At 39.3% G+C, this 14,484-nt stretch overlaps 1 protein-coding gene across 1 annotated transcript in view; it reads right to left on the bottom strand.

Annotated features, from left to right (window-relative positions):
* Positions 1 to 13,939, bottom strand: part of TACR3 (tachykinin receptor 3) — a 93,349-nt gene extending 79,410 nt beyond the window's left edge. The window contains exon 1 of the mRNA XM_084756370.1: positions 13,186 to 13,939. Within this exon, the coding sequence (XP_084612496.1) occupies positions 13,186 to 13,691 (506 nt within the window). The 5' untranslated portion in view covers positions 13,692 to 13,939. The remainder of the gene's footprint in view (positions 1 to 13,185) is intronic.
* Positions 13,940 to 14,484: the final 545 nt, after the last annotated feature.

The raw sequence follows: 14,484 nt of genomic DNA, 5'->3' as shown, positions 1-14,484 counted from the left end.
AGAATAAAACAATGGAAAAAGGGAGTCCATGAAAACATTGGAATAAATGAGGAAAAATGAAAGAACCAGACTGACTACGCTGATATCAGACCACACAAGCATTAGGACATGTTGTCAATATAGACTAACTATGAAATACCTGACAGTAAGCTTGAAAAAATGGTATTTATTCTTGTTACATCTCAATGGTTATCCCATCCCTTGTATCCTCCCATTCTTCCCTCCCTCCCATTTTCCCCTTATTCCCCTCCCCTATGACTGTTCCTGAGGGGGATTACCTCCCCCTGTATATGCTCATAGGGTATCAAGTCTCTTCTTGGTAACCTGCTGTCCTTCCTCTGAGTGCCACCAGGTCTCCCCCTCCAGGGGACATGGTCAAAGTTGAGGCACCAGAGTATGTGAGAAAGTAATACCCCACTCTCCACTCTACTGTGGAGAGTGTTCTGTCCATTGGCTAGATCTGGGTAGGGGTTTAAAAAAAATTAAAAAAAAAAAAAGAGCAGAAGATGGACTTACGGTGGGAGAGTGGCTCACAACAGGAAGATTATACATGGAATGAACATTGTATGTAAGCATCTATCTATCTGCAATAACAAACCCAAAACACGGACCTCAATAAAAAATTATAACCTTCAAAAAAAAAAGAAAGAAAGAAAAAATGGTATTTAATATAATATTTAAAAAGCAATACTTAAGATAAAAACTGAAAAAAGAAAGAAAGAAAGAAAGAAAGAAAGAAAGAAATGCAGTGCAAAGCACTGCTACAAGTAACTAAAGAAGAGCTGAGTGAACTAAAAAACAAAAAATGAATATGGACTGATAAGCTCATAATTCTTCAACTGAAAACATTCTCTAAATTGACCAGAACATATATACTATTCTTATGAATCTCCCAAATCTAACTCTTTAATATAAAGGCTCATCCTAAAGTCAGGCAAGAATTCAAAAGCTCTAGAAGTGGAAAAAAAATCTTAAAAAGGGAGAAAATATGGCAGTATAGATGGATGGCCCAGAAATAAAAATCCAACGTTTTGTTCAATTAATAGCTGACCAAAGTCCACAGATGCTCATAGCAGCTCTCATGATAATTTCTTATAATTAGGAAACTGTAAGTGCCCCACAGAGAGTGTATGAACAGATTCCAGGACAGCTCCACAATGGGACGCAATAGAAAAGAAAATGTGAATATCCCTGTGAAGTACTCAGTCACTTAGATAATACCAGAGATGGTCTGCTGAGCCTAAATACCCACCTCAATGATCACCACCGAATGCTTATGTTAATATGACCCTTTCACAGAAAGACCAAGTGATGGACGATGGATTCGTCACTGGTAGAGTTTAGGGAAAGCTCAGGATGTGAATACACACTTATGGAAGGTAGTTCTTTCGTGATGATGAAAATAGTCTATGGACTGATGGGGTTGATTTTATTCATGTATTTAACAGCTTAGACTTTTATAGCAATCAAAATAAATTTTAATTGGACTTTTTGTTGAATACAGTGTCTTGTTATATAGCAAAAAGATGTCTTCAAACTCAGCATAGTCATTGCTGACCTGGGAATTATGGTCTTGTTACCTCAACCTCCCAATCTAAGGAATTAAAAGTATAAGCTACCATGTTGTATAAGTTTATTGGATTTAGTGTGAAAATAAAGTAAAATAATATAATTTGAAGTTACATGGCACATCAAAAAAATGTACAGAGCAAACTGAGAAACAATCCTCGGCAAGCAGCCAATAGAAGCAGAAAGGGCGATAATAAAACTAGTGAACGTGCAAAGCCTTTATACATTGTGAGCAGTAATCTTGTTATGAGATGGTAATGATGATGATAATGACAATGACAATGGTTATGACACGTGTAGGGAACAATGCTGTTCATTTTTAAATACCAGATTATATTTCTAGTAAGAAGTTTTTTCTTAATTTTTTGGTCTTTTTCCCCTTAAAATTAATAAACCAACAGTTGAACCATATCTATATAAGAACAAATGGAAAAATGACACAATGTGTCATCACTTATCTTTTTAAAAAGAATTATTTATTATTACATATACAGTGCTCTGCCTGCATGTACACATGCATGCCAGAATTGGGCATCAGATTACATTATAGATGGTTGTGAGTTACCATGTGGTTGCTGGGAATTGAACTCAGGACTTCTGGAGGAGCCATCTCTCCAGCCCATCATTACTTATCTTAATGGCATAATTTCAGAAGTATTTAGGAATGGACACACGTAGTCAATCTTTGTTGTAAAGGCCACATGTAAATGTGAAGCCAGTGTCAGTGCTTGACCTTTTAGGAGTAAACTGGCCTCAGAATGGGTAACAAGAAGCATGTGAACCTTCAGTTTCTTGTAAAGTTGTGGGAAAATAATCTATTGCTTATAAAAAGTTACATTTACCTTCACTGTTAATAGAGAAGTGTATACATACGAAAATAAAAAAAATCTATCAGTCGCTGACACTCTCAATATAGACAGTGAGTACAGTTGATACCAGAAATCCAGGTAGATCACTCGGATCAATTTTTCTGCCTGTTTATCAGGCAACATATCTACCAAGTGCTTGGAACCAACACAGTGTTTAATCTGACCTGGAATTCTAGGGCCTACAGAATCCAGGGAGACATTCACAGACTTCTGAACATCAGAGGAGAGGGTCTTCTAAGCCCTCAGAACTTTACTACAAGGCAGGAAGTTATACCTATGTCTTAAATCTCTGTCAAAAGGAGTCCTGGAGAACCTAGGGATACGTGGGAACATCTCAGCATAATAAAGGCATCATCCAACAAACCCACAGACAGTATCATGCTAAGTGGAGAAAAATTCAAATCATTTCCATAAAAAGCAGAAACTAGACTAGGATGCTGTTCAATGTAGTGCTTGGTGTTGTATCTGGAGCAGTAAGACAAGTGAAATGGATGAAAGAAATACAAGTAGGAAAAGAAGTAAAATTATCATTATTTACAAAGTATTCTTTTTTATTTATTTATTTACTTATTTATTTATTTATTATGTATACAGTGTTCTACCTGCATATAGTGCCTGCAGGCCAGAAGGAGGCACCAGATCTCTTTATGAATGGGTGTGAGCCGCCATGTGGTTGTCAGGAATTGAACTCAGGACCTTTGGAAGAGGAGCCAGTGCTCTTAATGTCTGAGCCATCTCTCCTGCCCCCTTTGCAAAGCATTTAATTCTCCATAGAAATGCTTCTAAAGACTCCAGAAAACTCCCATGGCTAATAAATACTTTAAGCAAGGTAGTGGAATACCAAATTAGCATACAAAAAATCCTTAGCTTTCCTATGTGCAAATGGCAAACATATTAAGTGTTAATCAGATAAATAATCAATTTCACAGTAGTTCCAAAAACTACAATGGAGCGAAAGACGTATCCAATAAAAGCCATAAGACACTAAAAAAGAAAATGAACAAGGTTCCAAAAGATAGAAAGACCTCTTATGTTTATGAGTTACTAAGATTAAAGCTGTGAAAATGGTTACCCTACCAAAACCAAATATACAAATTCAGTGCAATCTCCATCAAAGTTCTAAAGGAGTTTTTCACAAAAGTGGTAATAATGTTTTTAAACTGAATTGGACAACAACAGCAACAATACCAACACAATATCCAAAACCTCTCTAAAATAAAAAAAAAACTGGTAAAAGTATCACCATCTTGATTTCAAGTTATACGGCAGAGCTACAGTAATAAAAACAGAATAGTATTGATATAAATCAGAGCATAGTAGCTAAAACACCTGATTTTTAACAAAGAAGCCAACAATACACAGTAGGTCACACACACACACACACACACACACACACACACACACACACACCTGGAAATATTTTTAAAATCCTTTTAAAAGAGTGATATAAAAAAACTAGCACTGTAGAAAGTTCCTAAAATACATACATATACACATATAAAAAGAGTTTTAGTGAAGTTACCATACAGTGCAAGGATAATATCCCAACTAGAAAACACATCCTAACAAACAAAAACCACGATACCAGAAATGGATTACTTATTTTGGAGTTGTTGGTTATTGGGGTCTCATATAGTCCCCAATTATTATAGCCCATTGCCAATATTCCTGGTCATCCTTCAGAACCTGATGAAAGACCCTCTCACTGAATATACCACATACTTGAGTCACAGAATTGAAGAAATCATCTGGTACTCACTTGGAGGCTTCTTTCATGGTACTGGCAGGTGCTAAGTTTACCACCAGAGAAGCAACACGATCATTAACCTCATTGTGAGATATAACTGGCCAACAAGACATGTCTACTGGTGCAGTTGTACAGGAATGGTCTAGGAGTAACCAAGCATGTTGGGATTGGTGCCCAATCCATGTAGTGGAGCCCATAATGGGTATTGTTAAAGCAGTTAGATAGGTCATAGGCCCTATGGGAACCTATTACTCTTATTCTGCTAAGTGGACATTGTATTAAGACGACTCCTAAAGACTTACTGCTATATCCATAGATCAGAGGATCTCTCAGCCCTCATCAGAGAAATGTGTTGCAGTAGATGATAGTTAAAATTGAGACCATCAAGTGGTCAACATATAAAGAATAAGAACTAGTGAGGTACTTAGTGCCCAATGGGATGTACTTAGCCTCCTCTTCCTTCAAGGCTTGGGGAATTTAGAGGAAGATGGGTGGAAACGTTGTAGGAGGCAGAGGCTATGGATACTTTCTTTTAAAAAATTTTTTTATTAATTTATTCTTGTTACATCTCAGTGGTTATCCCATCCCTTGTATCCTCCCATTCTTCCCTCCCTCCCATTTCCCCCTTACTCCCCTCCCCTATGACTGTGACTGAGGGGGGATTTCCTTCCCCTATATATGCTCATAGGGTATTAAGTCTCTTCTTGGTAACCTCTGTCCTTCCTCTGAGTGCCAGCCACCAGGTCTCCCCCCCCCCCACCCCCGGGGAAAATGGTCAAATATGAGGCACCAAAGTTCGTGTGAAAGTCATACCCCACTCTCCACTCAACTGTGGAGAATGTTCTGTCCATTGGCTAGATCTGGGTAGGGGTTTAAAGTTTACCGCCTGTATTGTCCTTGGCTGATGCCTTAGTTTCAGTGGGACCCCTGGGCCCAAATCTGCCTTTCATAATGTTCTACTTGCACGTTTCTAGGACCCTCTGGATCCTTCTACTTTGCTCTTCTCCCATGCTTCTCTCATCTAGAGTCCCAGTAGGATGTCCTCCCCTTTGTTCCAGTTTCCTGGTAAGTGAAGGCTTTCGTGGGATATGCCCCTTGGGCTAGTATGTAGATATAAGTGAGTATATACCGTTTGAAACTGTGGTACATATACACTATAGAATACTACTCAGCTATTAAAAACAAGGAATTGCCGAAATTTGTGGACAAATGGATACTTTCAAGGAAACTTTCTGTACATGATACTGCAGCAGCACAGATGAACTCATGAAATTTTGGCAGCATATGCACTATCTGTACAAGTTCAGCTCCCAGCAGGGAGGTGGAGAAGTGAGCATGAAATCCCATCCCTATTTGAGGAGCTATTGGGATTCAACAGCTGCTGGGAAAATTAAAACATTAAATTTTGATCATAGTCATGTTCTCTCTTGCAATTCTTCCCAGATTCTCACTGGTCACCCTTCATACCATTAAGGGCAATTTGTGATGCCCAAATATTCCTTGGTGTGTGGCTGTCCTCACTTGGCATGTGGCTGATTTATCAGGGACTACACTCTTAGAGTAAGTAAGTTCTTTGCCAATAATGAGCAGTTGGCAATGGCTCTTTGGCTATGGAGGGAAGTGGTGCCCCACTTTGCTCTCCATGCTTGAATTAGGTCTGACTTGTGAGGTCATGTGTGCAGCTGTGTCCAGAAGACACTGTTTCTTTACAGTGGTCCATCATCTATCTCTGCCTCTTGTGGTCTTTCTATTCCCTCATCTGCAGTGATCTCTGAGCCTTTGGAGGAGGGGAACAGTGTGCATATTCCCTGTGGGGCCTAAGATTATACAGTATCTGACTTTTTGCACGTTGGACAGTTGTGGGTTTCTGTGTTGATCAGTTTTCTTTAATGATGTGAGCCCTGGTCCGTTTACCACACTCCAAGACAGGTCCAACTCTTAAGATTAATAAAGAAACACAAACTGGACTCATGCCCCAAACAAAGAAAACTCAAATTTGACTGGGTTTGGAGGTGAAGATGCCCATTTCTCTGATTTACATCAGCATAGCATTAGTTGCGTGTGCATGCGCACATGCACACACACACATACACACAGTTATTTTTCACTCTGAATGTGACTCTTACAATGAACTATGAAAACAAATTTGAATACTACAGTGGGAAAATGGATGAATCAGGGTGACAGGACAGGGACCAGAGTGAAGAAGATTTGCAAAGCTTTGGCCATGCATGACAGCTTTGATTTTTTTCTGCTTGTCATTCTGTGTTCAAATTGAAGGCAAGACAAATCCTTGTAGAGAAAACAGCATTTTATTCTTTCTTGCATTTGACCTTGGGTCAGACAAGATCATCCAGAAACTGTAAGTACCCCAACAACATTTCATTGAGCTCTGCTTGGTATTATGACTTTGTCACTCAGCTACATGATAGTTAAAACCGATATGGAATGTGCTTTTTAAAATACTTCTTATTAGTTCTTTATGAATCATGTACCACAATACCATTCATTTCTCTCTCCCTTCATGCCTGCCCTCCACCCCTGCAACCTCCCCAGGACAGAGAAAATTTGTTGTGGAAGTTGTGTGCCACAGTGTGTCCCACCGTATACCATTTTTGTCCACACTTCTTTGCCTACAAGTGTTCATTGCCATGAGTCATTGATCTGGTATGAGGTCTCTGGCTTCTGCTGCGCTATCAATACAGGAACCTCACTGAACTCCTTGCAGATACTCTGTTGCTGCCCTGCATCATGGAGATCATGTAGTTTTGTATCTCTAGGACAGGCCCTTTCATGCACTCTAGCAGTTCATCAATGGGGTAGATAATGGGGTGGTCCAATCTGAGCTGGCCAGTCCACAAGATCTCCAGCACCCACACACCACTGGTGTGAGCTCTCCTGCCTTTCCCATGTTGGCCCATCCAATGCTGCAGCCAGCAAGAGCATGTTTTTCATGTTCTCAGTGTTGGCTCATCCACATCCTCACCATCAGGGCCAGCTCCACTGTGCTGCTCAGGGGAGGTGCAGGGCCCATTTCCCAAATGAGAGGTGAGGGACCGGGTCAGGAGAATGTGCTTTCATGCTAATGAAAATATTGTTAAACATGTATTGTCTTTTTGATCCATACCATGCATTCCTTAAAACTAATTCTTTAGCACTCAACGCGTGTGTGCACTGTGTGTATGTACAATGTCAGCCATGTTAATAATTTCTTTTCTTTTGTTCGTATGTGGCAATCAAGAGACTTAGGTCATTAGAATATCAACAAAGTCTCAGATATGAAATTGAATGACAGAATAGTATTGATAATGAAGTTTCCCAAGGGAATAGGACCCTTTGCCCCAATGTTGCATTATCTCATTCATATTTTATGTTTGTATAAAAATAGAAGAGACAAATATATATATATATATATATGTATGTATGTATACATACATACACAGTATTTTTATCCACTCTCAATTTTTAACTAATTTTAATTTGTCTATATGTGTTTGCATGGTGTCTTGTGCCACGTATAATTTGTACAAAACTAATTGTATATAAAACAACAACAAAACACAAACAATGACTCCCCACTTTTTTCCAACATGATAAATGTAAGACCTGGTTCAGCTGAGATAATTTGTAGAAACACAAGAAAATAAATAAATAAATAGTGAAAAAACAGACTCAGTATTTGGAGCAGAAGAGCCTAAAATGCAGTTGTTTTTTTTGCAGGTGGAAGGAAGGGGCCAGGTGAGCTGGCAGCTGGGGAGAGACCTGCAGGTGGAGGCCCTAGATGAACCTGCTGAATAGTCCGGAAGGTAAGAGAACCGACATGCTTGCGGGGATTGATCATGTGGCTCTTCTAACAGAAACAGGAAAAGAAATCAGGTTTGAGTTACTTACTGAGCAAAATAGCTGATAAGGAAATACAGTTTTGAATAGAAGCAATGGATAAGATTGATGCTTGTTATATATTTTTATTTTTTTTTTGTAAATGGTCTATTTGTCTCTTTTCTTTCTACATTTGAGATATATTGATATATTATATGCTAAGAGGTTGTTTTCAAAAGCTGTAGGAGAACAGCTATACAACCAGTCCTCAGCAGTATTTGTTTACTACAGCTTATCTGGGCGCATATGCTACCTAGGATTGTGAGCAGTCTCCTAATTATATAACACACTTCTGAATGTAGCTAAGCTCTGCTGACCTTACATATTCATCTAATGAATACATATGTATTTATCATTTTCAATATGCACTGATTGTTAATTTTATAAGAATTGGCATTGAAGGGGTTGGTAAGATGGCTGGCTCAGAGCTAAATGCTTACCGAGTTCAATTCCCAGAATCTGGGAACAATTCAATGCCTCTGGCCTTTGTGAACACCTGCATGCCTGTATGAACACTTGCAACACACACACACACACACACACACACACACACACACACATACAAATAAATTTGCACTGTTACAGAATTTTTTCTGTTAAAAATTTGCACTGTAACAGAACTTCTACCATTAACTATTATAAACCAATAATTTTTACATTTAAAAAGAGGTTTTAAAGTCCTTTAAAAAAGAACTACAAGAGAGCCAAAGGTTTATATTTCCTAAAGGTAATATTTCCCAAAGCATATCTTTAAGAGCTATTTTGTAAATAATTTGATGATGTGAAGTGATTAGTCTTATGTTGACATCACCAAATTCATCTTACGAACCAAATAATGTTTCACCTGTTACTGGAATAATGATAAAGAACTGTAACTTCACAGAGAGTGGCTTTCCCCAGGAGTAGAGCAAAACTAGCTTAGGGATTTCAATTCAGATAGACAAAAAGATTTCTAGAAATATTTACAAAAATATATTAAACTTATATTAGTTTTTAGAAATAATATAACATTTATTACACCTTCAAAGTCTGGTTTTAGACCAACTCTTCACTGTTTTCCAATACTGCCTTTGTTCCTCTATCTTAAAAGCTCTCCCTAAACACTTCATGAATAATTTGAGTGAATTTATTTATACAATGGTTTACAGAACAATTTATGAAGCAGTAAAACAGAAGATCACTTTTTAAAACAGAAGACAGGAAATAGATTCATTTTTTCATTTATTTAGATAAACACTTTTTTATTCATTTAAGCATACCTTTCAATAATAATGAATTTGGATTGTATCTGAGTCTAAGGAATATAAACTATTCTCTGTTGTGACTGTTTTTGGACAGTTACATGAAACATATGAAATTATATCCTTAAGGGTTATCAGGAGGAAACAGTGAATTGAATTTTTTATAAAGTTATTTGAATATTCAGATCAAACAAGGCCATGTACCCAGAGACAATCCCTTACTACATTAATAAAACTTCTTGGAATTTTAAACTTAATTTCAGAAATACATGCCTAGGAAATAGGAGAAAATATTGCTTATTTATTTCCCCAAATCAAGTGCTGTATGCAATAAGTGAACTGAAATCACATTTTATTATACTAACTGTTATATTAGTAATTTTCTACCTCCTACACTCTAGACTAAAATACAGGTAACAAAGAACTTGTTATGTGCTTTCATGCAACACATGGCATATAAATAACTGCTAGATCCTAACAGTCTTAAAGGCAATTTTGCTTTAACCAACACTCCAGGCACCATAGCATAGAGGTTTAGAGGAGCGCAGCCTCAATCAACCTGAAGTTATTTGAATCTTAGATCCTCAGCATGACTTTGGAAAGGCTTGGCATCTTAAAGATGTGTGTTATAGTCAAATATTTTATTTCAGAAATGCAAATTTGGAGAACTACAACTCGGTGGTGGCAAGTAATTCTACTTTAAGTTTGGGGTTTCTGTAACAAGATAGCAATGAATATAGGTAAGTGGCCTTTCAGGCAACGAAAGAGGTTTCCAGGAATTTTTAATAATGTAGTAAGTACATTATTAATGTTAGTAGAAAGCTAACACTTGTGAGTTCACGTTCAAGTCTTTGGTCGAGTTATTTACAGAGTGGAAATATAAAACAAATAATTCTACTAGCACAGAATGTGTTTCAAAGAGACACAATGATTTTTTTCTGTCGAGTAGACGTGTGGCCATTACTGTAAATTGCTTATTGAGGGAATAACCTTTTTCAAGCCCAAGTTTTCTAAGGGCTGCAAGGGGCTTGCAAACATTTGCTGCAGTTCATGGGAGGCCACATGCCTAAATCAAAGCTCATTCTCCTTCCACAGTCTGCATTTATGTAGAGAAACAGATTGAAGTGAGTCTGCTCTCCATTCAGAAAGGGATCGCATAAAACAGTTTATAGTATATTAGGTGGACATGATGTACCACGAAACGCCTGGTGTTTGAGTTACATTGGCGTGCGCCCGTTTCACATCACGATGAGATGCTGATGGTCAGCTACAAAAGTGTTGAGCCACATATGCAACACAAAGCCTGACGGTCACTGGTTGGATATACTGGATGACATATTTCTTTATTAATGAGAAGCAGTTGCAGATTATTTAATCTTAACTGCTATTTAATAAAACACGAATTATATAGGAAATGATACATTCTGTAAACATATAATGATAGTGACAATGTCAGCTACATGCAGCAGTCCATCCGTATAACTGTAACCTGAGAAGTCATGATGCTCCTGTAACCACAGGAGGACTAATCCTGCCAGGGTTAATTTTTGATAGAGCTTCAAACACTACAGGGGCAGCTCTTCTGGTCTGCAGTTGATAAGGTATCATTGTTGAAAGGGTACATGGAGTGATAGCAACTGTCACCAACTGTTAGTAACTGTGTTACTAACTGTTGTGCCCTTTGCTCTAAAATTATCTCAAATGGGGTTTCCGCCCCCATGAATAGTTTTTAAATCAACTGTCTGCTCAAATAAATGTATTCTTTTAAACAAAGTGATTTGCAACACGTGAACTGAGCTCACTTCAGTTTCATAGCAGAATGTATGCTGTGTAAGTTTTAGAGTTAGCTTTATGATGTTTTCTCTGAAAAAATGAAAAAGAATAAGTGATAAAACCATATTATTTCAAAGCATTCAATACAATGAATAGCTCTGCATTAATAGCTAAGATAACCCCAAAGCCATAGCAGAAATGTTGACCAGATCAAACTGGAAATATAAATTGTTTCCTCCTCCTAAACCAACTTTACACACACTAGAATTTAAATTGTTTTTTGCCTTGTTGGCACTTCAAGAAGATTATGATCATTTTGTGGCCTTATATGCTACCCCCTGTCTCCCCGGCACAACATTAAAAACGTACATACGAGAAATTTGTTTAAAAAGAAACCAGAACAAAACAGCATAGGATGATTTGCAAACCTAAGGATGCATTTGTTGCTGTCTCTGTGGGGCAACGGTTAAGGGGAATTTCACCTTTCCAAACTTTGGGCTGATTTTGTTCAGTCTTTGCTTTCAATTTTACCTCCCTTCCCAGCACAAATGTGTGGAAGACCAGAGCTTGAGGGGAGAGACAAGATACAGCATTGAAGACCTTTAAAACACATGTTTACACTTGGTTAGCCTACTTAGAGACATCCAACTATTGCTCCTTCAGGTGAAAACTGTTGTCCAGGCAAGTGAAATATCTCTGTAGCTTTATACTATTAAAACCTCTTTGATCAATATTTCAAGAAAACAAATATTTTTTCTCATAATTATATCTGAGTGTAATAATAATTAATATTTAGTCCCTTTGATTTTACAACTCTGTTAACATAAAAAGGCAATTTTTTCATACACTCTTTAGTCTGTTAAAATAGGCATTAAGCTCCATGCAAGTGCCAATCACTAAGCTGAATGCAGAATTCCCTGGCTATGTTCTGTTTATCCTTATCATAATATTGAATTTAAATGTAACCAGCTTTCACTAACAGAGAAGGATTCATCAGTGTTTCCCCAAGTATGTACAGTTCTTAGTGTTCTATAAGAGAAAGCAAATGCATGGAGGATTTGTAAAAAACTTGAGAATAGTAACAAATATTTGAGGTTCAATAGGCTTTAATTAAGCATTTCAGAATTTCCACTTTAGGTGAGGAGTCTCTCTCTCTCCATTATACACACGTGTGTGTGTGTGTGTGTGTGTGTGTGTGTGTGTGTGTGTTTCAGAAGATATAAAACATTACATCTAAAGAATAAGTGGTTACAAAATAAGACACATTACTTCATATACATATATGTATGAGAGAGATGAAGTAATGTATCTTATTTTGTAACTACTTATTCTTTAAGTGTAGTGTTTATATATATATATATATATATATATATATATATATATATATATATATATATGGAAGGGGGAGAGATAGAGAAGGTATGAAGTAATGTATCTTATTTTGTAATCACTTATTATTTTAGTGTAATGTTTTATATCTTCTGAAAAATTCAGTTACATGCTTCCAGGCACAGAGATCTACATTGGATTACTAGATGTTATGTCTAATCAGGAGCATAATGGAAACAGACAAGACTTTTAGCAAGAGCTTGCTGCCTCTGTTGCATCCTGGCAGGTAAGGCAGGAGAGTGCTGGCCTTGATTTTGAGAACAGAGACTGATTAAGACTAAGACTCTAGAAAGAAGAGGAAGAGGGATGGGTGACTGACTCTGAGCATTTTTTTTAAGCTTGCATAGTAGTGACTGAACAACAGAGAAAAAGAAGGCAAAAAAATTTTAATTTTCCAATGAAAACAAATTCTAAACAATAGTTCAGTCATTTTAGCTGATTGCCTTCTTGGAGTGAGAGATTTTTCACAGCAGTCATCTGCCTTCTACTGTCTCTCTGGATGTCCTATCCCAGGGAATCAGGGGTGAAGTGGGACAGGTCATGGGAGCAGAAACTGGCTCACAGCCTCCACACCTTTAAAGCCCCTTGGGCTGTCATTTTTTTTTTATAGCTATACAGACTGCTTGCCCCTTTCTGCTCCCCTCTCCCTGGTCGTCCCTCCCTCGCCCCTTCCCTTCTCCCCTCCCCCCCCGCCCCCATTCTCCTCCCCTTCTCTCACCTGTCCACTGCAATGGCTGTCATAGAGTAGATGCTGGCAAACACTGCTGTGATGGGAAAGAAGTTATGGAAGCGGCAGTAGTTGGCGCCAAAGTACCACTCGCTGTGAAGACCATAGATGAAATTGACCAAGGTGTTGAAGGCAGCCATGGAGGCGTCGGAGAAAGCCAGGTTTACCAGGAAATAGTTGGTGACGGTCCTCATGCGTTTGTGGGCCAGGATGATCCAGATAACAATGAGGTTTCCAAAGACTGCCACAGCTACCACCAAGCCATAGGCCAGTGACCACAGCGCGATCCGCCAGGACGGCTGCACGAACTGGTTCGTGAGGTTGGCCCGGGCCTGGGAAGGTGCCTGGGATGTCACAGGCATCCCCAGCGTGGAGAAGTTGCCAGCCTGAAGCGCAAGCCACTCAGTGACCCCCAGCGCGGAACTCAGGTTCCCTGCGTGGGTCCCCACTCCTGCCGCCCCGTCGGTCCAGCTCTCAGAGGTGGGGACTGAGGCCATGGCCAGCGGCTGCAGTCTGGGACCTGCTACAGTCCCTCTGCCAGCAGGAGCAGGCTCCCCTGAAGTTCTTTACCTCCTAGGCACGGCGCTCTTAGATACTGCTTAGTAGCAGGTAGGGATGGTACCGCCCCCTGCGATCCTGTGACAGGCAGAGGACGCCCAGAAGGAGCCTCGCTTAGTCCTGGGAGTTTGCTTCTCTGTTGGCCAGGAAAGAGCCAGAGACTCTCTCAGCTTGGGTCCTGCCGGGGAGGAGCTCCCAGGCAGCAGCGGAGTGAGCGGAAGGCGCGCTCGCTTTATAGTCTCCAGGACACCCCAGCCTCGGTGACGTCTTGGGTCGCAAGACTGACGAACAACCCCCCTGCCCGCCCTCCTTCCCGCACCCGCGCGCCCGCTGGCTCCCCACTCTACAAGCTCCCGCTCTTTGCTTCTCTAGCCCACGTTCTGGGTTTCATTCGTTCTCTGTTTCTCTCCAGGCAGCTGCTGGCTGATAGCAAGGGAAAGAAGTGCTTTCTCCCTGGAAGCAAAATCTTTCCAGTGTTGTCTTCTCGCTTTTAACTTTAGGGTTTTCCTTTCAGAGTTTTACAGTGAGATCAATTTTCCCGAAACAACTTGACAATTTACCAGTGAGTAGAAAGGCAAGGTGACAGGTAAATTTGGGGGACCCTGTGTAGGAATGCGCTAGCCAACTATACTTCTGTGTCGCCAGCTTTAGGATTTGATTCAACATTTGGATCCTGTTTGTATTTTCAGTCCGAGATTCTTTTTCCTTGTTCCCACTTTCAGTGTCCACCCA

This window comes from Acomys minous (assembly GCF_964271855.1).
Source record: "Acomys minous genome assembly, chromosome: 14".
Lineage (NCBI taxonomy): Eukaryota > Metazoa > Chordata > Mammalia > Rodentia > Muridae > Acomys > Acomys minous.
This window is presented reverse-complemented; position numbering and strand designations above follow the sequence as displayed.